This window comes from Xenopus laevis, chromosome 3L, assembly GCF_017654675.1.
Source record: "Xenopus laevis strain J_2021 chromosome 3L, Xenopus_laevis_v10.1, whole genome shotgun sequence".
In the NCBI taxonomy this organism is placed as follows: domain Eukaryota; kingdom Metazoa; phylum Chordata; class Amphibia; order Anura; family Pipidae; genus Xenopus; species Xenopus laevis.
This window is the reverse complement of record NC_054375.1, coordinates 82,162,938-82,186,391: the sequence shown is the minus strand read 5'-3', so window position 1 is coordinate 82,186,391 and position 23,454 is coordinate 82,162,938. Positions and strand designations below refer to the sequence as shown.

At 31.8% G+C, this 23,454-nt stretch overlaps 1 protein-coding gene across 50 annotated transcripts in view; it reads right to left on the bottom strand.

Moving 5' to 3' along the window:
• Positions 1-23,454, bottom strand: part of csmd1-a (CUB and Sushi multiple domains 1/integumentary mucin B.1) — a 263,577-nt gene that overhangs the window by 63,960 nt on the left and 176,163 nt on the right. For 30 of the 50 annotated variants that reach the window (XM_041586464.1, XM_041586465.1, XM_041586482.1 and 27 more), the window contains 30 exons: positions 23,066-23,074; positions 22,614-22,646; positions 22,147-22,155; positions 21,693-21,725; positions 21,232-21,241; positions 20,816-20,847; positions 20,347-20,529; positions 19,713-19,733; positions 19,289-19,321; positions 18,379-18,408; positions 17,926-17,958; positions 15,827-15,859; positions 15,358-15,366; positions 14,911-14,943; positions 13,992-14,024; positions 13,073-13,105; positions 12,154-12,186; positions 11,235-11,267; positions 10,316-10,348; positions 9,397-9,429; positions 8,478-8,510; positions 7,559-7,591; positions 6,640-6,672; positions 5,721-5,753; positions 4,802-4,834; positions 3,883-3,915; positions 2,964-2,996; positions 2,045-2,077; positions 1,126-1,158; positions 207-239 (listed from right to left, as the gene is read on the bottom strand). In XM_041586464.1, coding sequence (XP_041442398.1) covers positions 207-239; positions 1,126-1,158; positions 2,045-2,077; positions 2,964-2,996; positions 3,883-3,915; positions 4,802-4,834; positions 5,721-5,753; positions 6,640-6,672; positions 7,559-7,591; positions 8,478-8,510; positions 9,397-9,429; positions 10,316-10,348; positions 11,235-11,267; positions 12,154-12,186; positions 13,073-13,105; positions 13,992-14,024; positions 14,911-14,943; positions 15,358-15,366; positions 15,827-15,859; positions 17,926-17,958; positions 18,379-18,408; positions 19,289-19,321; positions 19,713-19,733; positions 20,347-20,529; positions 20,816-20,847; positions 21,232-21,241; positions 21,693-21,725; positions 22,147-22,155; positions 22,614-22,646; positions 23,066-23,074 — 1,029 coding nt within the window. The remainder of the gene's footprint in view (positions 1-206; positions 240-1,125; positions 1,159-2,044; positions 2,078-2,963; positions 2,997-3,882; positions 3,916-4,801; positions 4,835-5,720; positions 5,754-6,639; positions 6,673-7,558; positions 7,592-8,477; positions 8,511-9,396; positions 9,430-10,315; positions 10,349-11,234; positions 11,268-12,153; positions 12,187-13,072; positions 13,106-13,991; positions 14,025-14,910; positions 14,944-15,357; positions 15,367-15,826; positions 15,860-17,925; positions 17,959-18,378; positions 18,409-19,288; positions 19,322-19,712; positions 19,734-20,346; positions 20,530-20,815; positions 20,848-21,231; positions 21,242-21,692; positions 21,726-22,146; positions 22,156-22,613; positions 22,647-23,065; positions 23,075-23,454) is intronic. The other 20 variants (XM_041586469.1, XM_041586478.1, XM_041586483.1 and 17 more) reach the window with 18 other exon arrangements.

The window sequence follows — 23,454 nt, the reverse complement described above, 5'->3', positions numbered from 1 at the left end:
GCACAGTTTTAAAACTTAATAAAAAAGAGAAAAACATTTTTTAAAATAATTATCTACACACCTTTCTTCCTGTTGGCAAGTACTACATATAAAAATGGCATATTTTGATTGCGTACTCTACTATCAAATGCAAAAACTATGTGTACAGTCTACAAACAATCTGTTGAATTGTATCGACTAAGCAGTGATGGGAGATTTCCTATTACCTGTTGTTTCTGAAGGTGCAGGTGTTGACTCTCCTGGAGAAGTACATTAATAAACAAATAAGTTTCCAGTTTTAAACAAGTCTTGTATGTTTGTTTAAATAGTGATTGAGAATGTAATGGAGAATAAAGGAAAATTCTTGGAATAAAACTGTCATGAGCCCCCTGGTCTACAAGTAGTAATGTAAGGGGTATGAGCTTCTCTTTCTCTAGACAATGGAGGCAGTTTGATTTTTGCTTGCATATTTATATCAATTACTTCCCCCATCTTTGTTCCCCAATAATATCCAGCTATAGTTAATATATAATAAACGGGCCAGTTGACTTCCTCTCTACCATACCCTTGTGCTTGACTCCTATATTTTTTCATAACCAATGTAATGGATTGGTTATATATGCATAGTGAAAATCATGTGGTCTATTGCAAGAAAAAAGGAATAAAGGCCAATCCTACGTGATGGTACTGTAGATTTAAGTGTAGTTTAGGAAAAGAAACACAAAGATTTTTAAGATGATCATTTTGAAAATGTACCTTTTCAATTTCAATATACAGAAAAAGAATTGTATCAATATGTTTTAGTTTACTTCTGTATGTTGTCTATCATGCTTTCAAAACATGAATTCTTACGATTACAAATTGGAAAACTAGCAGTATTTTTCTTTCGATATTGCAAAAAGCTTTGTAGTCGTTTGAGAATGTATTTTTTCCTCATTTTGCACAGTTTTAAAACTTAATAAAAAAGAGAAAAACATTTTTTAAAATAATTATCTACACACCTTTCTTCCTGTTGGCAAGTACTACATATAAAAATGGCATATTTTGATTGCGTACTCTACTATCAAATGCAAAAACTATGTGTACAGTCTACAAACAATCTGTTGAATTGTATCGACTAAGCAGTGATGGGAGATTTCCTATTACCTGTTGTTTCTGAAGGTGCAGGTGTTGACTCTCCTGGAGAAGTACATTAATAAACAAATAAGTTTCCAGTTTTAAACAAGTCTTGTATGTTTGTTTAAATAGTGATTGAGAATGTAATGGAGAATAAAGGAAAATTCTTGGAATAAAACTGTCATGAGCCCCCTGGTCTACAAGTAGTAATGTAAGGGGTATGAGCTTCTCTTTCTCTAGACAATGGAGGCAGTTTGATTTTTGCTTGCATATTTATATCAATTACTTCCCCCATCTTTGTTCCCCAATAATATCCAGCTATAGTTAATATATAATAAACGGGCCAGTTGACTTCCTCTCTACCATACCCTTGTGCTTGACTCCTATATTTTTTCATAACCAATGTAATGGATTGGTTATATATGCATAGTGAAAATCATGTGGTCTATTGCAAGAAAAAAGGAATAAAGGCCAATCCTACGTGATGGTACTGTAGATTTAAGTGTAGTTTAGGAAAAGAAACACAAAGATTTTTAAGATGATCATTTTGAAAATGTACCTTTTCAATTTCAATATACAGAAAAAGAATTGTATCAATATGTTTTAGTTTACTTCTGTATGTTGTCTATCATGCTTTCAAAACATGAATTCTTACGATTACAAATTGGAAAACTAGCAGTATTTTTCTTTCGATATTGCAAAAAGCTTTGTAGTCGTTTGAGAATGTATTTTTTCCTCATTTTGCACAGTTTTAAAACTTAATAAAAAAGAGAAAAACATTTTTTAAAATAATTATCTACACACCTTTCTTCCTGTTGGCAAGTACTACATATAAAAATGGCATATTTTGATTGCGTACTCTACTATCAAATGCAAAAACTATGTGTACAGTCTACAAACAATCTGTTGAATTGTATCGACTAAGCAGTGATGGGAGATTTCCTATTACCTGTTGTTTCTGAAGGTGCAGGTGTTGACTCTCCTGGAGAAGTACATTAATAAACAAATAAGTTTCCAGTTTTAAACAAGTCTTGTATGTTTGTTTAAATAGTGATTGAGAATGTAATGGAGAATAAAGGAAAATTCTTGGAATAAAACTGTCATGAGCCCCCTGGTCTACAAGTAGTAATGTAAGGGGTATGAGCTTCTCTTTCTCTAGACAATGGAGGCAGTTTGATTTTTGCTTGCATATTTATATCAATTACTTCCCCCATCTTTGTTCCCCAATAATATCCAGCTATAGTTAATATATAATAAACGGGCCAGTTGACTTCCTCTCTACCATACCCTTGTGCTTGACTCCTATATTTTTTCATAACCAATGTAATGGATTGGTTATATATGCATAGTGAAAATCATGTGGTCTATTGCAAGAAAAAAGGAATAAAGGCCAATCCTACGTGATGGTACTGTAGATTTAAGTGTAGTTTAGGAAAAGAAACACAAAGATTTTTAAGATGATCATTTTGAAAATGTACCTTTTCAATTTCAATATACAGAAAAAGAATTGTATCAATATGTTTTAGTTTACTTCTGTATGTTGTCTATCATGCTTTCAAAACATGAATTCTTACGATTACAAATTGGAAAACTAGCAGTATTTTTCTTTCGATATTGCAAAAAGCTTTGTAGTCGTTTGAGAATGTATTTTTTCCTCATTTTGCACAGTTTTAAAACTTAATAAAAAAGAGAAAAACATTTTTTAAAATAATTATCTACACACCTTTCTTCCTGTTGGCAAGTACTACATATAAAAATGGCATATTTTGATTGCGTACTCTACTATCAAATGCAAAAACTATGTGTACAGTCTACAAACAATCTGTTGAATTGTATCGACTAAGCAGTGATGGGAGATTTCCTATTACCTGTTGTTTCTGAAGGTGCAGGTGTTGACTCTCCTGGAGAAGTACATTAATAAACAAATAAGTTTCCAGTTTTAAACAAGTCTTGTATGTTTGTTTAAATAGTGATTGAGAATGTAATGGAGAATAAAGGAAAATTCTTGGAATAAAACTGTCATGAGCCCCCTGGTCTACAAGTAGTAATGTAAGGGGTATGAGCTTCTCTTTCTCTAGACAATGGAGGCAGTTTGATTTTTGCTTGCATATTTATATCAATTACTTCCCCCATCTTTGTTCCCCAATAATATCCAGCTATAGTTAATATATAATAAACGGGCCAGTTGACTTCCTCTCTACCATACCCTTGTGCTTGACTCCTATATTTTTTCATAACCAATGTAATGGATTGGTTATATATGCATAGTGAAAATCATGTGGTCTATTGCAAGAAAAAAGGAATAAAGGCCAATCCTACGTGATGGTACTGTAGATTTAAGTGTAGTTTAGGAAAAGAAACACAAAGATTTTTAAGATGATCATTTTGAAAATGTACCTTTTCAATTTCAATATACAGAAAAAGAATTGTATCAATATGTTTTAGTTTACTTCTGTATGTTGTCTATCATGCTTTCAAAACATGAATTCTTACGATTACAAATTGGAAAACTAGCAGTATTTTTCTTTCGATATTGCAAAAAGCTTTGTAGTCGTTTGAGAATGTATTTTTTCCTCATTTTGCACAGTTTTAAAACTTAATAAAAAAGAGAAAAACATTTTTTAAAATAATTATCTACACACCTTTCTTCCTGTTGGCAAGTACTACATATAAAAATGGCATATTTTGATTGCGTACTCTACTATCAAATGCAAAAACTATGTGTACAGTCTACAAACAATCTGTTGAATTGTATCGACTAAGCAGTGATGGGAGATTTCCTATTACCTGTTGTTTCTGAAGGTGCAGGTGTTGACTCTCCTGGAGAAGTACATTAATAAACAAATAAGTTTCCAGTTTTAAACAAGTCTTGTATGTTTGTTTAAATAGTGATTGAGAATGTAATGGAGAATAAAGGAAAATTCTTGGAATAAAACTGTCATGAGCCCCCTGGTCTACAAGTAGTAATGTAAGGGGTATGAGCTTCTCTTTCTCTAGACAATGGAGGCAGTTTGATTTTTGCTTGCATATTTATATCAATTACTTCCCCCATCTTTGTTCCCCAATAATATCCAGCTATAGTTAATATATAATAAACGGGCCAGTTGACTTCCTCTCTACCATACCCTTGTGCTTGACTCCTATATTTTTTCATAACCAATGTAATGGATTGGTTATATATGCATAGTGAAAATCATGTGGTCTATTGCAAGAAAAAAGGAATAAAGGCCAATCCTACGTGATGGTACTGTAGATTTAAGTGTAGTTTAGGAAAAGAAACACAAAGATTTTTAAGATGATCATTTTGAAAATGTACCTTTTCAATTTCAATATACAGAAAAAGAATTGTATCAATATGTTTTAGTTTACTTCTGTATGTTGTCTATCATGCTTTCAAAACATGAATTCTTACGATTACAAATTGGAAAACTAGCAGTATTTTTCTTTCGATATTGCAAAAAGCTTTGTAGTCGTTTGAGAATGTATTTTTTCCTCATTTTGCACAGTTTTAAAACTTAATAAAAAAGAGAAAAACATTTTTTAAAATAATTATCTACACACCTTTCTTCCTGTTGGCAAGTACTACATATAAAAATGGCATATTTTGATTGCGTACTCTACTATCAAATGCAAAAACTATGTGTACAGTCTACAAACAATCTGTTGAATTGTATCGACTAAGCAGTGATGGGAGATTTCCTATTACCTGTTGTTTCTGAAGGTGCAGGTGTTGACTCTCCTGGAGAAGTACATTAATAAACAAATAAGTTTCCAGTTTTAAACAAGTCTTGTATGTTTGTTTAAATAGTGATTGAGAATGTAATGGAGAATAAAGGAAAATTCTTGGAATAAAACTGTCATGAGCCCCCTGGTCTACAAGTAGTAATGTAAGGGGTATGAGCTTCTCTTTCTCTAGACAATGGAGGCAGTTTGATTTTTGCTTGCATATTTATATCAATTACTTCCCCCATCTTTGTTCCCCAATAATATCCAGCTATAGTTAATATATAATAAACGGGCCAGTTGACTTCCTCTCTACCATACCCTTGTGCTTGACTCCTATATTTTTTCATAACCAATGTAATGGATTGGTTATATATGCATAGTGAAAATCATGTGGTCTATTGCAAGAAAAAAGGAATAAAGGCCAATCCTACGTGATGGTACTGTAGATTTAAGTGTAGTTTAGGAAAAGAAACACAAAGATTTTTAAGATGATCATTTTGAAAATGTACCTTTTCAATTTCAATATACAGAAAAAGAATTGTATCAATATGTTTTAGTTTACTTCTGTATGTTGTCTATCATGCTTTCAAAACATGAATTCTTACGATTACAAATTGGAAAACTAGCAGTATTTTTCTTTCGATATTGCAAAAAGCTTTGTAGTCGTTTGAGAATGTATTTTTTCCTCATTTTGCACAGTTTTAAAACTTAATAAAAAAGAGAAAAACATTTTTTAAAATAATTATCTACACACCTTTCTTCCTGTTGGCAAGTACTACATATAAAAATGGCATATTTTGATTGCGTACTCTACTATCAAATGCAAAAACTATGTGTACAGTCTACAAACAATCTGTTGAATTGTATCGACTAAGCAGTGATGGGAGATTTCCTATTACCTGTTGTTTCTGAAGGTGCAGGTGTTGACTCTCCTGGAGAAGTACATTAATAAACAAATAAGTTTCCAGTTTTAAACAAGTCTTGTATGTTTGTTTAAATAGTGATTGAGAATGTAATGGAGAATAAAGGAAAATTCTTGGAATAAAACTGTCATGAGCCCCCTGGTCTACAAGTAGTAATGTAAGGGGTATGAGCTTCTCTTTCTCTAGACAATGGAGGCAGTTTGATTTTTGCTTGCATATTTATATCAATTACTTCCCCCATCTTTGTTCCCCAATAATATCCAGCTATAGTTAATATATAATAAACGGGCCAGTTGACTTCCTCTCTACCATACCCTTGTGCTTGACTCCTATATTTTTTCATAACCAATGTAATGGATTGGTTATATATGCATAGTGAAAATCATGTGGTCTATTGCAAGAAAAAAGGAATAAAGGCCAATCCTACGTGATGGTACTGTAGATTTAAGTGTAGTTTAGGAAAAGAAACACAAAGATTTTTAAGATGATCATTTTGAAAATGTACCTTTTCAATTTCAATATACAGAAAAAGAATTGTATCAATATGTTTTAGTTTACTTCTGTATGTTGTCTATCATGCTTTCAAAACATGAATTCTTACGATTACAAATTGGAAAACTAGCAGTATTTTTCTTTCGATATTGCAAAAAGCTTTGTAGTCGTTTGAGAATGTATTTTTTCCTCATTTTGCACAGTTTTAAAACTTAATAAAAAAGAGAAAAACATTTTTTAAAATAATTATCTACACACCTTTCTTCCTGTTGGCAAGTACTACATATAAAAATGGCATATTTTGATTGCGTACTCTACTATCAAATGCAAAAACTATGTGTACAGTCTACAAACAATCTGTTGAATTGTATCGACTAAGCAGTGATGGGAGATTTCCTATTACCTGTTGTTTCTGAAGGTGCAGGTGTTGACTCTCCTGGAGAAGTACATTAATAAACAAATAAGTTTCCAGTTTTAAACAAGTCTTGTATGTTTGTTTAAATAGTGATTGAGAATGTAATGGAGAATAAAGGAAAATTCTTGGAATAAAACTGTCATGAGCCCCCTGGTCTACAAGTAGTAATGTAAGGGGTATGAGCTTCTCTTTCTCTAGACAATGGAGGCAGTTTGATTTTTGCTTGCATATTTATATCAATTACTTCCCCCATCTTTGTTCCCCAATAATATCCAGCTATAGTTAATATATAATAAACGGGCCAGTTGACTTCCTCTCTACCATACCCTTGTGCTTGACTCCTATATTTTTTCATAACCAATGTAATGGATTGGTTATATATGCATAGTGAAAATCATGTGGTCTATTGCAAGAAAAAAGGAATAAAGGCCAATCCTACGTGATGGTACTGTAGATTTAAGTGTAGTTTAGGAAAAGAAACACAAAGATTTTTAAGATGATCATTTTGAAAATGTACCTTTTCAATTTCAATATACAGAAAAAGAATTGTATCAATATGTTTTAGTTTACTTCTGTATGTTGTCTATCATGCTTTCAAAACATGAATTCTTACGATTACAAATTGGAAAACTAGCAGTATTTTTCTTTCGATATTGCAAAAAGCTTTGTAGTCGTTTGAGAATGTATTTTTTCCTCATTTTGCACAGTTTTAAAACTTAATAAAAAAGAGAAAAACATTTTTTAAAATAATTATCTACACACCTTTCTTCCTGTTGGCAAGTACTACATATAAAAATGGCATATTTTGATTGCGTACTCTACTATCAAATGCAAAAACTATGTGTACAGTCTACAAACAATCTGTTGAATTGTATCGACTAAGCAGTGATGGGAGATTTCCTATTACCTGTTGTTTCTGAAGGTGCAGGTGTTGACTCTCCTGGAGAAGTACATTAATAAACAAATAAGTTTCCAGTTTTAAACAAGTCTTGTATGTTTGTTTAAATAGTGATTGAGAATGTAATGGAGAATAAAGGAAAATTCTTGGAATAAAACTGTCATGAGCCCCCTGGTCTACAAGTAGTAATGTAAGGGGTATGAGCTTCTCTTTCTCTAGACAATGGAGGCAGTTTGATTTTTGCTTGCATATTTATATCAATTACTTCCCCCATCTTTGTTCCCCAATAATATCCAGCTATAGTTAATATATAATAAACGGGCCAGTTGACTTCCTCTCTACCATACCCTTGTGCTTGACTCCTATATTTTTTCATAACCAATGTAATGGATTGGTTATATATGCATAGTGAAAATCATGTGGTCTATTGCAAGAAAAAAGGAATAAAGGCCAATCCTACGTGATGGTACTGTAGATTTAAGTGTAGTTTAGGAAAAGAAACACAAAGATTTTTAAGATGATCATTTTGAAAATGTACCTTTTCAATTTCAATATACAGAAAAAGAATTGTATCAATATGTTTTAGTTTACTTCTGTATGTTGTCTATCATGCTTTCAAAACATGAATTCTTACGATTACAAATTGGAAAACTAGCAGTATTTTTCTTTCGATATTGCAAAAAGCTTTGTAGTCGTTTGAGAATGTATTTTTTCCTCATTTTGCACAGTTTTAAAACTTAATAAAAAAGAGAAAAACATTTTTTAAAATAATTATCTACACACCTTTCTTCCTGTTGGCAAGTACTACATATAAAAATGGCATATTTTGATTGCGTACTCTACTATCAAATGCAAAAACTATGTGTACAGTCTACAAACAATCTGTTGAATTGTATCGACTAAGCAGTGATGGGAGATTTCCTATTACCTGTTGTTTCTGAAGGTGCAGGTGTTGACTCTCCTGGAGAAGTACATTAATAAACAAATAAGTTTCCAGTTTTAAACAAGTCTTGTATGTTTGTTTAAATAGTGATTGAGAATGTAATGGAGAATAAAGGAAAATTCTTGGAATAAAACTGTCATGAGCCCCCTGGTCTACAAGTAGTAATGTAAGGGGTATGAGCTTCTCTTTCTCTAGACAATGGAGGCAGTTTGATTTTTGCTTGCATATTTATATCAATTACTTCCCCCATCTTTGTTCCCCAATAATATCCAGCTATAGTTAATATATAATAAACGGGCCAGTTGACTTCCTCTCTACCATACCCTTGTGCTTGACTCCTATATTTTTTCATAACCAATGTAATGGATTGGTTATATATGCATAGTGAAAATCATGTGGTCTATTGCAAGAAAAAAGGAATAAAGGCCAATCCTACGTGATGGTACTGTAGATTTAAGTGTAGTTTAGGAAAAGAAACACAAAGATTTTTAAGATGATCATTTTGAAAATGTACCTTTTCAATTTCAATATACAGAAAAAGAATTGTATCAATATGTTTTAGTTTACTTCTGTATGTTGTCTATCATGCTTTCAAAACATGAATTCTTACGATTACAAATTGGAAAACTAGCAGTATTTTTCTTTCGATATTGCAAAAAGCTTTGTAGTCGTTTGAGAATGTATTTTTTCCTCATTTTGCACAGTTTTAAAACTTAATAAAAAAGAGAAAAACATTTTTTAAAATAATTATCTACACACCTTTCTTCCTGTTGGCAAGTACTACATATAAAAATGGCATATTTTGATTGCGTACTCTACTATCAAATGCAAAAACTATGTGTACAGTCTACAAACAATCTGTTGAATTGTATCGACTAAGCAGTGATGGGAGATTTCCTATTACCTGTTGTTTCTGAAGGTGCAGGTGTTGACTCTCCTGGAGAAGTACATTAATAAACAAATAAGTTTCCAGTTTTAAACAAGTCTTGTATGTTTGTTTAAATAGTGATTGAGAATGTAATGGAGAATAAAGGAAAATTCTTGGAATAAAACTGTCATGAGCCCCCTGGTCTACAAGTAGTAATGTAAGGGGTATGAGCTTCTCTTTCTCTAGACAATGGAGGCAGTTTGATTTTTGCTTGCATATTTATATCAATTACTTCCCCCATCTTTGTTCCCCAATAATATCCAGCTATAGTTAATATATAATAAACGGGCCAGTTGACTTCCTCTCTACCATACCCTTGTGCTTGACTCCTATATTTTTTCATAACCAATGTAATGGATTGGTTATATATGCATAGTGAAAATCATGTGGTCTATTGCAAGAAAAAAGGAATAAAGGCCAATCCTACGTGATGGTACTGTAGATTTAAGTGTAGTTTAGGAAAAGAAACACAAAGATTTTTAAGATGATCATTTTGAAAATGTACCTTTTCAATTTCAATATACAGAAAAAGAATTGTATCAATATGTTTTAGTTTACTTCTGTATGTTGTCTATCATGCTTTCAAAACATGAATTCTTACGATTACAAATTGGAAAACTAGCAGTATTTTTCTTTCGATATTGCAAAAAGCTTTGTAGTCGTTTGAGAATGTATTTTTTCCTCATTTTGCACAGTTTTAAAACTTAATAAAAAAGAGAAAAACATTTTTTAAAATAATTATCTACACACCTTTCTTCCTGTTGGCAAGTACTACATATAAAAATGGCATATTTTGATTGCGTACTCTACTATCAAATGCAAAAACTATGTGTACAGTCTACAAACAATCTGTTGAATTGTATCGACTAAGCAGTGATGGGAGATTTCCTATTACCTGTTGTTTCTGAAGGTGCAGGTGTTGACTCTCCTGGAGAAGTACATTAATAAACAAATAAGTTTCCAGTTTTAAACAAGTCTTGTATGTTTGTTTAAATAGTGATTGAGAATGTAATGGAGAATAAAGGAAAATTCTTGGAATAAAACTGTCATGAGCCCCCTGGTCTACAAGTAGTAATGTAAGGGGTATGAGCTTCTCTTTCTCTAGACAATGGAGGCAGTTTGATTTTTGCTTGCATATTTATATCAATTACTTCCCCCATCTTTGTTCCCCAATAATATCCAGCTATAGTTAATATATAATAAACGGGCCAGTTGACTTCCTCTCTACCATACCCTTGTGCTTGACTCCTATATTTTTTCATAACCAATGTAATGGATTGGTTATATATGCATAGTGAAAATCATGTGGTCTATTGCAAGAAAAAAGGAATAAAGGCCAATCCTACGTGATGGTACTGTAGATTTAAGTGTAGTTTAGGAAAAGAAACACAAAGATTTTTAAGATGATCATTTTGAAAATGTACCTTTTCAATTTCAATATACAGAAAAAGAATTGTATCAATATGTTTTAGTTTACTTCTGTATGTTGTCTATCATGCTTTCAAAACATGAATTCTTACGATTACAAATTGGAAAACTAGCAGTATTTTTCTTTCGATATTGCAAAAAGCTTTGTAGTCGTTTGAGAATGTATTTTTTCCTCATTTTGCACAGTTTTAAAACTTAATAAAAAAGAGAAAAACATTTTTTAAAATAATTATCTACACACCTTTCTTCCTGTTGGCAAGTACTACATATAAAAATGGCATATTTTGATTGCGTACTCTACTATCAAATGCAAAAACTATGTGTACAGTCTACAAACAATCTGTTGAATTGTATCGACTAAGCAGTGATGGGAGATTTCCTATTACCTGTTGTTTCTGAAGGTGCAGGTGTTGACTCTCCTGGAGAAGTACATTAATAAACAAATAAGTTTCCAGTTTTAAACAAGTCTTGTATGTTTGTTTAAATAGTGATTGAGAATGTAATGGAGAATAAAGGAAAATTCTTGGAATAAAACTGTCATGAGCCCCCTGGTCTACAAGTAGTAATGTAAGGGGTATGAGCTTCTCTTTCTCTAGACAATGGAGGCAGTTTGATTTTTGCTTGCATATTTATATCAATTACTTCCCCCATCTTTGTTCCCCAATAATATCCAGCTATAGTTAATATATAATAAACGGGCCAGTTGACTTCCTCTCTACCATACCCTTGTGCTTGACTCCTATATTTTTTCATAACCAATGTAATGGATTGGTTATATATGCATAGTGAAAATCATGTGGTCTATTGCAAGAAAAAAGGAATAAAGGCCAATCCTACGTGATGGTACTGTAGATTTAAGTGTAGTTTAGGAAAAGAAACACAAAGATTTTTAAGATGATCATTTTGAAAATGTACCTTTTCAATTTCAATATACAGAAAAAGAATTGTATCAATATGTTTTAGTTTACTTCTGTATGTTGTCTATCATGCTTTCAAAACATGAATTCTTACGATTACAAATTGGAAAACTAGCAGTATTTTTCTTTCGATATTGCAAAAAGCTTTGTAGTCGTTTGAGAATGTATTTTTTCCTCATTTTGCACAGTTTTAAAACTTAATAAAAAAGAGAAAAACATTTTTTAAAATAATTATCTACACACCTTTCTTCCTGTTGGCAAGTACTACATATAAAAATGGCATATTTTGATTGCGTACTCTACTATCAAATGCAAAAACTATGTGTACAGTCTACAAACAATCTGTTGAATTGTATCGACTAAGCAGTGATGGGAGATTTCCTATTACCTGTTGTTTCTGAAGGTGCAGGTGTTGACTCTCCTGGAGAAGTACATTAATAAACAAATAAGTTTCCAGTTTTAAACAAGTCTTGTATGTTTGTTTAAATAGTGATTGAGAATGTAATGGAGAATAAAGGAAAATTCTTGGAATAAAACTGTCATGAGCCCCCTGGTCTACAAGTAGTAATGTAAGGGGTATGAGCTTCTCTTTCTCTAGACAATGGAGGCAGTTTGATTTTTGCTTGCATATTTATATCAATTACTTCCCCCATCTTTGTTCCCCAATAATATCCAGCTATAGTTAATATATAATAAACGGGCCAGTTGACTTCCTCTCTACCATACCCTTGTGCTTGACTCCTATATTTTTTCATAACCAATGTAATGGATTGGTTATATATGCATAGTGAAAATCATGTGGTCTATTGCAAGAAAAAAGGAATAAAGGCCAATCCTACGTGATGGTACTGTAGATTTAAGTGTAGTTTAGGAAAAGAAACACAAAGATTTTTAAGATGATCATTTTGAAAATGTACCTTTTCAATTTCAATATACAGAAAAAGAATTGTATCAATATGTTTTAGTTTACTTCTGTATGTTGTCTATCATGCTTTCAAAACATGAATTCTTACGATTACAAATTGGAAAACTAGCAGTATTTTTCTTTCGATATTGCAAAAAGCTTTGTAGTCGTTTGAGAATGTATTTTTTCCTCATTTTGCACAGTTTTAAAACTTAATAAAAAAGAGAAAAACATTTTTTAAAATAATTATCTACACACCTTTCTTCCTGTTGGCAAGTACTACATATAAAAATGGCATATTTTGATTGCGTACTCTACTATCAAATGCAAAAACTATGTGTACAGTCTACAAACAATCTGTTGAATTGTATCGACTAAGCAGTGATGGGAGATTTCCTATTACCTGTTGTTTCTGAAGGTGCAGGTGTTGACTCTCCTGGAGAAGTACATTAATAAACAAATAAGTTTCCAGTTTTAAACAAGTCTTGTATGTTTGTTTAAATAGTGATTGAGAATGTAATGGAGAATAAAGGAAAATTCTTGGAATAAAACTGTCATGAGCCCCCTGGTCTACAAGTAGTAATGTAAGGGGTATGAGCTTCTCTTTCTCTAGACAATGGAGGCAGTTTGATTTTTGCTTGCATATTTATATCAATTACTTCCCCCATCTTTGTTCCCCAATAATATCCAGCTATAGTTAATATATAATAAAAGGGCCAGTTGACTTCCTCTCTACCATACCCTTGTGCTTGACTCCTATATTTTTTCATAACCAATGTAATGGATTGGTTATATATGCATAGTGAAAATCATGTGGTCTATTGCAAGAAAAAAGGAATAAAGGCCAATCCTACGTGATGGTACTGTAGATTTAAGTGTAGTTTAGGAAAAGAAACACAAAGATTTTTAAGATGATCATTTTGAAAATGTACCTTTTCAATTTCAATATACAGAAAAAGAATTGTATCAATATGTTTTAGTTTACTTCTGTATGTTGTCTATCATGCTTTCAAAACATGAATTCTTACGATTACAAATTGGAAAACTAGCAGTATTTTTCTTTCGATATTGCAAAAAGCTTTGTAGTCGTTTGAGAATGTATTTTTTCCTCATTTTGCACAGTTTTAAAACTTAATAAAAAAGAGAAAAACATTTTTTAAAATAATTATCTACACACCTTTCTTCCTGTTGGCAAGTACTACATATAAAAATGGCATATTTTGATTGCGTACTCTACTATCAAATGCAAAAACTATGTGTACAGTCTACAAACAATCTGTTGAATTGTATCGACTAAGCAGTGATGGGAGATTTCCTATTACCTGTTGTTTCTGAAGGTGCAGGTGTTGACTCTCCTGGAGAAGTACATTAATAAACAAATAAGTTTCCAGTTTTAAACAAGTCTTGTATGTTTGTTTAAATAGTGATTGAGAATGTAATGGAGAATAAAGGAAAATTCTTGGAATAAAACTGTCATGAGCCCCCTGGTCTACAAGTAGTAATGTAAGGGGTATGAGCTTCTCTTTCTCTAGACAATGGAGGCAGTTTGATTTTTGCTTGCATATTTATATCAATTACTTCCCCCATCTTTGTTCCCCAATAATATCCAGCTATAGTTAATATATAATAAACGGGCCAGTTGACTTCCTCTCTACCATACCCTTGTGCTTGACTCCTATATTTTTTCATAACCAATGTAATGGATTGGTTATATATGCATAGTGAAAATCATGTGGTCTATTGCAAGAAAAAAGGAATAAAGGCCAATCCTACGTGATGGTACTGTAGATTTAAGTGTAGTTTAGGAAAAGAAACACAAAGATTTTTAAGATGATCATTTTGAAAATGTACCTTTTCAATTTCAATATACAGAAAAAGAATTGTATCAATATGTTTTAGTTTACTTCTGTATGTTGTCTATCATGCTTTCAAAACATGAATTCTTACGATTACAAATTGGAAAACTAGCAGTATTTTTCTTTCGATATTGCAAAAAGCTTTGTAGTCGTTTGAGAATGTATTTTTTCCTCATTTTGCACAGTTTTAAAACTTAATAAAAAAGAGAAAAACATTTTTTAAAATAATTATCTACACACCTTTCTTCCTGTTGGCAAGTACTACATATAAAAATGGCATATTTTGATTGCGTACTCTACTATCAAATGCAAAAACTATGTGTACAGTCTACAAACAATCTGTTGAATTGTATCGACTAAGCAGTGATGGGAGATTTCCTATTACCTGTTGTTTCTGAAGGTGCAGGTGTTGACTCTCCTGGAGAAGTACATTAATAAACAAATAAGTTTCCAGTTTTAAACAAGTCTTGTATGTTTGTTTAAATAGTGATTGAGAATGTAATGGAGAATAAAGGAAAATTCTTGGAAAAACTGTCATGAGCCCCTGGTCTACAAGTAGTAATGTAAGGGGTATGAGCTTCTCTTTCTCTAGACAATGGAGGCAGTTTGATTTTTGCTTGCATATTTATATCAATTACTTCCCCCATCTTTGTTCCCCAATAATATCCAGCTATAGTTAATATATAATAAACGGGCCAGTTGACTTCCTCTCTACCATACCCTTGTGCTTGACTCCTATATTTTTTCATAACCAATGTAATGGATTGGTTATATATGCATAGTGAAAATCATGTGGTCTATTGCAAGAAAAAGGAATAAAGGCCAATCCTACGTGATGGTACTGTAGATTTAAGTGTAGTTTAGGAAAAGAAACACAAAGATTTTTAAGATGATCATTTTGAAAATGTACCTTTTCAATTTCAATATACAGAAAAAGAATTGTATCAATATGTTTTAGTTTACTTCTGTATGTTGTCTATCATGCTTTCAAAACATGAATTCTTACGATTACAAATTGGAAAACTAGCAGTATTTTTCTTTCGATATTGCAAAAAGCTTTGTAGTCGTTTGAGAATGTATTTTTTCCTCATTTTGCACAGTTTTAAAAACTTAATAAAAAAGAGAAAAACATTTTTTAAAATAATTATCTACACACCTTTCTTCCTGTTGGCAAGTACTACATATAAAAATGGCATATTTTGATTGCGTACTCTACTATCAAATGCAAAAACTATGTGTACAGTCTACAAACAATCTGTTGAATTGTATCGACTAAGCAGTGATGGGAGATTTCCTATTACCTGTTGTTTCTGAAGGTGCAGGTGTTGACTCTCCTGGAGAAGTACATTAATAAACAAATAAGTTTCCAGTTTTAAACAAGTCTTGTATGTTTGTTTAAATAGTGATTGAGAATGTAATGGAGAATAAAGGAAAATTCTTGGAATAAAACTGTCATGAGCCCCTGGTCTACAAGTAGTAATGTAAGGGGTATGAGCTTCTCTTTCTCTAGACAATGGAGGCAGTTTGATTTTTGCTTGCATATTTATATCAATTACTTCCCCCATCTTTGTTCCCAATAATATCCAGCTATAGTTAATATATAATAAAAGGGCCAGTTGACTTCCTCTCTACATACCCTTGTGCTTGACTCCTATATTTTTTCATAACCAATGTAATGGATTGGCTATAGCTCTGTTTGTAGTGTGAAAGATACCCTGAGGCAGATGCAAAAAAAAGAGATATGGGACAGATATAATATTGGTCTGAGATGGACACAGGAGATTAAGTGTAATCGGGGAGAAAGTAAAAATGGATCTGAGAGGGAGACGTGTATTAAAGATGTACACTGTAAATGAAGTGCCGATCAGGCGCCACCTGGTGGCCGTTTGTGTAATTGCGCCTATTTTAATTTATGCTCCTCTCTTTGGAGAACGTCGGGGCATCGTGTTTCCCTGCATGTGACGCGACTAGCGCATTTATCTTGATCCGTTACAGCGCGCCAGATGTACAATTCTTTCTGGCTCCATCTGTAGTTTCACCAAAAACTTTTTTGGGAGAAGAAGAAACTTGAATTTCTTAGATGTATTATCTCCCGAAACTGCAAAAAGCCTGAATTCTGAAAATACTCCAGCTAAAACTTTTTGAGGTCATGTAAAAGTCAAAGGCACATGTCTCTAGAACTATTTGAAAATGTTTTCTAGCTTCATGATTTTCAGGGCGGGTTTGTGGGTTGCACTCAAAAACTCAATCAATTCAAGGTGTTTTTTGGAGTTTTTTCACCAATAACTCACTTGTTTAATTTTATTATTCAAGTTTTTCAACCTAATTGCATTGATTTGAGTCTTTTATATTTAGGTTTTTCATAAATAAGCAAATGTTAGAGTTGTGAGTTTATTAGAGGTAGATAAAACCTCAAAGACTTTACATTTGCAATGGATTCTTTCTAATAATATACAAACATTTAATAGATGGTGTTAGATCATCATTAAGGGGATAACAGATTTTAGTCTATTCTGCTTTTTCTGTGGTTACTGTGGATTCAAGTGAAGGATTATAATTCTTAAAATATATGTTTTATTTCAAGATACAGAAGGAGGGCCATGCCATTATTTATGTGTTCTTCTGTGTGTTGCAATCAAGGTTGCAAAACATTAAAGGGATTTTTACTAAACACTGTTTGGGCTTTTTTGGGGCAAAACTTTAATTTTTCAAGATTTATTAAATCCTGATGCATCAAGAAGCCTGAATCTGACATTCTGCTATCTCAGATCTGCTGATTTTATGTACAAGTCAATGGCAGAGGTCCCTATCCATTTTGTTTCTGTGGTGTGCTCTGGAATAAGCATGAAAATCAAAACCTTTTTGGGCTGATCAGGCAAAATTTCAAAAAATGAAGGTATTTTAAAAAGTCCCAAAAAATCAACCAATTTGGGAAAAAACTCATAAAAAGTGTACGTTTTGAGTTTCTGCTTAAGCTTTTACCTGCACTAATTAAATAATAAATAAGGGCAAACTGGGTATTAGAGTTTGATCATGGCTTTTTTAAATAAAAAAGTAAGATAAATTTGGATTTTAGTAAATAACCCTTTATTATTACAATTTGCAAAATAGAGAATTATTTCCATTCAGTATTGTAAAATTTGTACAAGTCTAGTAACATGTTCTTTTCCCCTCATTTTTACAAGCTTTAATTAATTACAACAAAGAGAAATATCTTTAAAATGATTATCTATACTGTACACATATGTTTCTTAAGATGTATTATACATATTGCTGATGTATGTACCAATATCCAATTAGTTTGTGGTTTCTGCACAAAAAACTCAGAAAACTACGATTTTTCCATAGATTTCGGAGTTGAATTGTATTGACTAAGCAATGATGGGACATTTCCTATTACCTGTTGTTTCTGAAGGTGCAGGTGTTGTCTCTTCTGGAGAAGTAAATGCATACACTAATACAATTCCAGCTTTGAACAAGTCATGTATATTATTTTAAACAGTGATTGAGAATGTAATGGGAGTATAAAGGAAAATTCCATGGAATAAAATGATCATGAGTCCCATGGTCTACATAGAGGAATGTGAGTAGTATGAGCTTCTCATCCTCTAGTATGGTAATGAGTCAGTGTGGTTTTTGTTTGTAAGTGTATTTCATTTACGTCCCCATCTCTGTTCCCCACTAATATCCAGCAATAGTTAATATACAATAAAGGGGCCAGTTGACTCCATCTTTACCATACCCTTGTGCTTGACTCCTATATTTTTTTCATAATCAATGTAATTGATTAGTTATATGTGCATATTAAAAGTCTATTGTATTGACTAAGCAGTGATAGGATATTTTCTATTACCTGTTGTTTCTCTAGGTGCAGTTGTTGACACTGGTGAAGTAAATTCAAAAACTAATAAATTACCAGCTTTAAACATGTTTTGTATATTAGTTTCAATAGTGATTTAGAATATAATAGGAGTATAAAGGAAAATTCTTGGAATAAAACTGTCATGAGCACTATGGTCTACAAGCAGGAATGTGAGGCATATGAGCTGCTTTTTCTCTAGACAATGGAGGCAGTGTTGTTTTTGCTTGCAAATTTATATCAATAACTTCCATTGTCTCTGTTCCCCACTAATATCCCGCTGCAGTTAATATACAATAAAGGAGCCAGTTGACTATCTCTGCCATAGCCTTGTGCTTGACTCTATATTTTTTTATAATCAATGTAATGGATTGTTTAAACATGCATAAAATGATAAAATCATGTGCTCTATTGTAAGAAAAAGGAGTAAAGAACAATCCTACTTAATGGTACTGTAGATTTAAGTGTTGTTTAGAAAAAGAAACAAAATAAGATTTTTATGATTATAATTCTTAAAATGTATTTTTAATTTCAAGATACAGAAGGAGGGTCATGCCATTATTTCTTAGTTTACTTCTGTGTATTGTCAATCATGGTTGAAAAACATAACACAAAATACAATTATCAAAAGAGAAAATTATTAGTAAATATTCTTTCTATATATCAAAAGCTTTGAGAATGTATTTTTCCCTCATTTTGAAAGGATTTAAAACTTTAGAAAAAAAGAGACAAACATCCTTCAAAATAATTATCTATACACCTGTCTTCCTTCAGCGACTACAACATATAAAAATTGCATATTTTGATTGCATGCTTTGTTATCAAATGCAAAGACTAAATGTACAGTCAACAAATAAATTATTGAATTGTATTAACTGATCAGTGATGCGATATTTCCTATTACCTGTTGTTTCTGTAGGTGCGGGTGTTGTCTCCCCTGGAGAAGTAAATTTATAAATGAATAAGTTTCCAGCTTTGCACAAGTCTTGTATATTAGTTATATATTGAATAAGAATGTAATGGGAGTATAAGGGAAAAATCTTGGGATAAAACTTCATGAGCCCTATGGTCTAGAAGCAGGAATGTGAGGTGTATGATCTGTGTTTCCTTTAGACTGAGGATCATATCAATGACTTCCTTGTCTCTGTTCTCTGTAAACATCAGCTTCAGTAAATATACAATAAAGGGGTCAGTTGACTTTATCTCTAACGTAGCCATGTGCTTGACTCCAATATTTTTTTTATACACAATGTAATGGATTATTTATACATGCATATTAAAAATCATGTGTTCTATTGCAAGAAAAAAAGAAAAAAGGAAAATCTTACCTGATGGTACTGTAGATTTAAGTGTTGTTTAGGAAAAGAAACAAAATAAGATTTTTATGATTATAATTCTTAAAATGTATTTTTAATTTCAAGATACAGAAGGAGGGTCATGCCATTATTTCTTAGTTAACTTCTGTGTATTGTCAATCATGGTTGAAAAACATAACACAAAACACAATTTTCAAAAGAGAAAATTATGAGTAGATATTCTTTCTATATTGCAAAAAGCTTTGAAAATGTGTTTTTCTATCATTTTGAAAAGCTTTGAAACTTTATTAAAAAAGGGACAAACATCCTTTAATAATTATCTATAAACCTGTCTTCCTTTTGGTGAATAGAACATATAAAAATGGCATATTTTGTTTGCTTGCTCTGTTGTCAAATGCAAAGACTATGTGTACAGTGTAGTCTGTTGAATTGTATTGACTAAGCAGTGATGGGATATTTCCTCTTATTTGTCACTTCTGATGTTTCTTTAAGAGCAGGTGTTGTTTTGCTTGCAAGTTTATATCAAATAAAGATTCAAACTCAGGTATCCTTCTTTCTAAGAAAAGCATGTTTTATTCTTTATTAATTTTTTATTGTTACAGAAGGCAATTGTTCAACAATGTTTATTCTGGTATAGAATACTTACAAACACAGCTTGGTGTATTTCCAGACCACTGATTATTTTGTTGGCAAATGATAGTTTTTTCTCCCATAAGTTCAAAAGATGCCTGGCATTCAAAGGTCAGCACATCTCCATGAAGAAAACTGCTACCGTTCCGTTTGCCATACATTGGTATCCCTGGATCAGCACAACCTCCCTTTTTAATTTCTAAAAAACAAAACAAAATTGTGTTAATAGAGCATACACAAAATGTTATATTATATTTGACCAACATTAGATAATAATAACAAATATAATATGCAAACAAATATAGCTTTGAATCAAAAATATTAAGGAATTATGCAGAACAGAGGGCTTTACCACACTCCTTCATTAAAAGAAGCTGTTGATAAATCTGTAATCACTGTCTAGCTATGATATGATACCTGAAGTTTTGTGTACAGTCTACAAAGGATTTGTAGAGACTAAGCAGAAATTGGATATTTTCCATCACCTGTTGTTTCTGTAGGTGCAGGTGTTGACTCGTATGGAGAAATGAATTCAAAAACTAATACGTTTACAGCTTTAAACATGTCTTGTATATTAGTTTAAACAGTGATTTCGAATGTAATAGCAGTGTAAAGGAAAATACTTGGAATAAAACTCATGACCCCCATGGTTTACAAGCAAGAACATGAGGTGTATCAGCTGCTCTTCCTCTAGACTATGGAGGCAGTTTGGTTTTTGCTTGCAGGTTTATATCAATTACTTCCCCCATCTCTGTCCCCTTATAATATCCAGCTGTAGTTAATATACAAAAAATGGTCCAGTTTAATCCATCTCTACCATTCAATGTAATGGATTGGTTATATATGGATATTGAAAATCATGTGGTGTATTGCAAGAAAAAAGGAATAAAGGACAATCCTACCTGATGGTACTGTAGATTTAAGTGCAGTTTAGGAAAAGAAAAAGATTTTTAAGAGTATAATTCTGAAAATGTATGTTTAAACTTCAAGATACCGAAAGAGGATTGTGTCAATATTTCTTTGTTTTCTTCTGTATGTTGTCAATCGTGCTTTCAAAACATGAATTCTTATGATTTACAATTTAGAAAATTATCAGTACATTTTCTTATATATATTGCAAAAAGCTTTGTAGTAGTTTGAGAATGTATTTTTTCCTAATTTTGAAAAGTTTTTAAACTTTATAAAAAAGAAAAGCATATTTCAAAACAATTATCTATACACCTGTATTCCTGTTGGCAAGTAGAACATATAAAAACTGCATATTTTGATTTCATGCTCTACTATCAAATTCAAAGACTTTATAGTCTAGAAACAATATGTTGAATTTTATCGACTAAGCAGTGATGAGAGATTTCTTATTACCTGTTGTTTCTGTAGGTGCAGGTGTTGACTCTTCTGGAGAAGTAAATTCATAAACTAATAAGTTTCCAGCTTTAAACAACTCTTGTATATTATTTTAAATGGTGATTGAATGAATGTAATAGAAGTATAAAGGAAAATTCTTGGAATAAAACTGGCATGAGCCCCTTGGTCTACTAGCAGGAATGTGATGCATATGAGTTTCTCTTTCTCTAGACATTGGAGGCAGTTTGCTTTTTGCTTGAAAATGTATTTCAATTACTCCCTCCATCTCTGTTCCCCATTAATATCCAGCTGTAGTTAATATACAATGAAGGGGCCAGTTGACTCCATCTCTACCATTCTGTTTAGCTGGACTCCTATATTTTTTATCTTCAATTTAATGGATAGCTTATATATTCTTATTAAAAAGTCATGTGGTGTATTGCAAGAAAAAAGGAATAAAGAAAAATCCTACCTGATGGTACTGTAGATGTAAGTGTAGTATAGGAAAAGAAACAAAAAAGATTTGCACGATTATAATTCTTAAAATGTATCTTTAATCTCAAGGTACAGAAGGAGGATTGTGTCAATATTTCTTAATGTTCTTCTGTATGTTGTCAATCATGTTTTCAAAACATGAATTCTTACGATTACAAATTAGAAAATTAGCAGTATTTTTCTTTCGATAATACAAAAAGCTTTGTAGTCGTTTGAGAATGTATTTTTTCCTCATTTTGCACAGTTTTAAAACTTAATAAAAAGGAGAAAAACATTTTTCAAAATAATTATTTCAACACCTGTCTTCCTTTTGGCAAATACAACATATAACAACTGCATTATTTGATTGCATACTCTACTATCAAATGCAAAAACTATGTGTACAGTCTACAAACAATCTGTTGAATTGTATCGACTAAGCAGTGATGGGATATTTCCTATTACCTGTTGTTTCTGAAGGTGCAGGTGTTGACTCTCCTGGAGACGTAAATTAATAAACGAATGAGTTTCCAGTTTTGAACAAGTCTTGTATCTTTGTTTAAATAGGGATTGAGAATGTAATGGAGAATAAAGGAAAATTCTTGGAATAAAACCGTCATGAGCCCCCTGGTCTACAAGTAGTTATGTAAGGGGTATGAGCTTCTCTTTCTCTAGACAACTGAGGCAGTTTGATTTTTGCTTGCATATTTATATCAATTACTTCCCCCATCTCTGTTCCCCAATAATATCCAGCTATAGTTAATATATAATAAAAGGGCCAGTTGACTTTCTCTCTACCATACCCTTGTGCATGACTCCTATATTTTTTCATAATCAATGTAATGGATTGGTTATATATGCATATTTGAAAATCATGTGGTCTATTGCAAGAAAAAAGGAATAAAGGACAATCCTACCTGATGGTACTGTAGATTTAAGTGTAGTTTAGGAAAAAGAAAAAAAAAAGATTTTTAAGATGATAATTCTGAAAATGTACCTTTTCAATTTCAATATACAGAAAAAGAATTGTATCAATATGTTTTAGTTTTCTTCTGTTTATTGTCAATCATGCTTTCAAAACATGAATTCTTACGATTACAAATTAGAAAATTAGCAGTATTTTTCTTTCGATATTGCAAAAAGCTTTGTAGTCGTTTGAGAATGTATTTTTTCCTCATTCTGCACAGATTTAAAACTTGATAAAAAAAAGAAAAACATTTTTCAAAATAATTATCTACACACCTGTCTTCCTGTTGGCAAGTACAACATATAAAAATGGCATATTTTGATTGAATGCTCAACTATC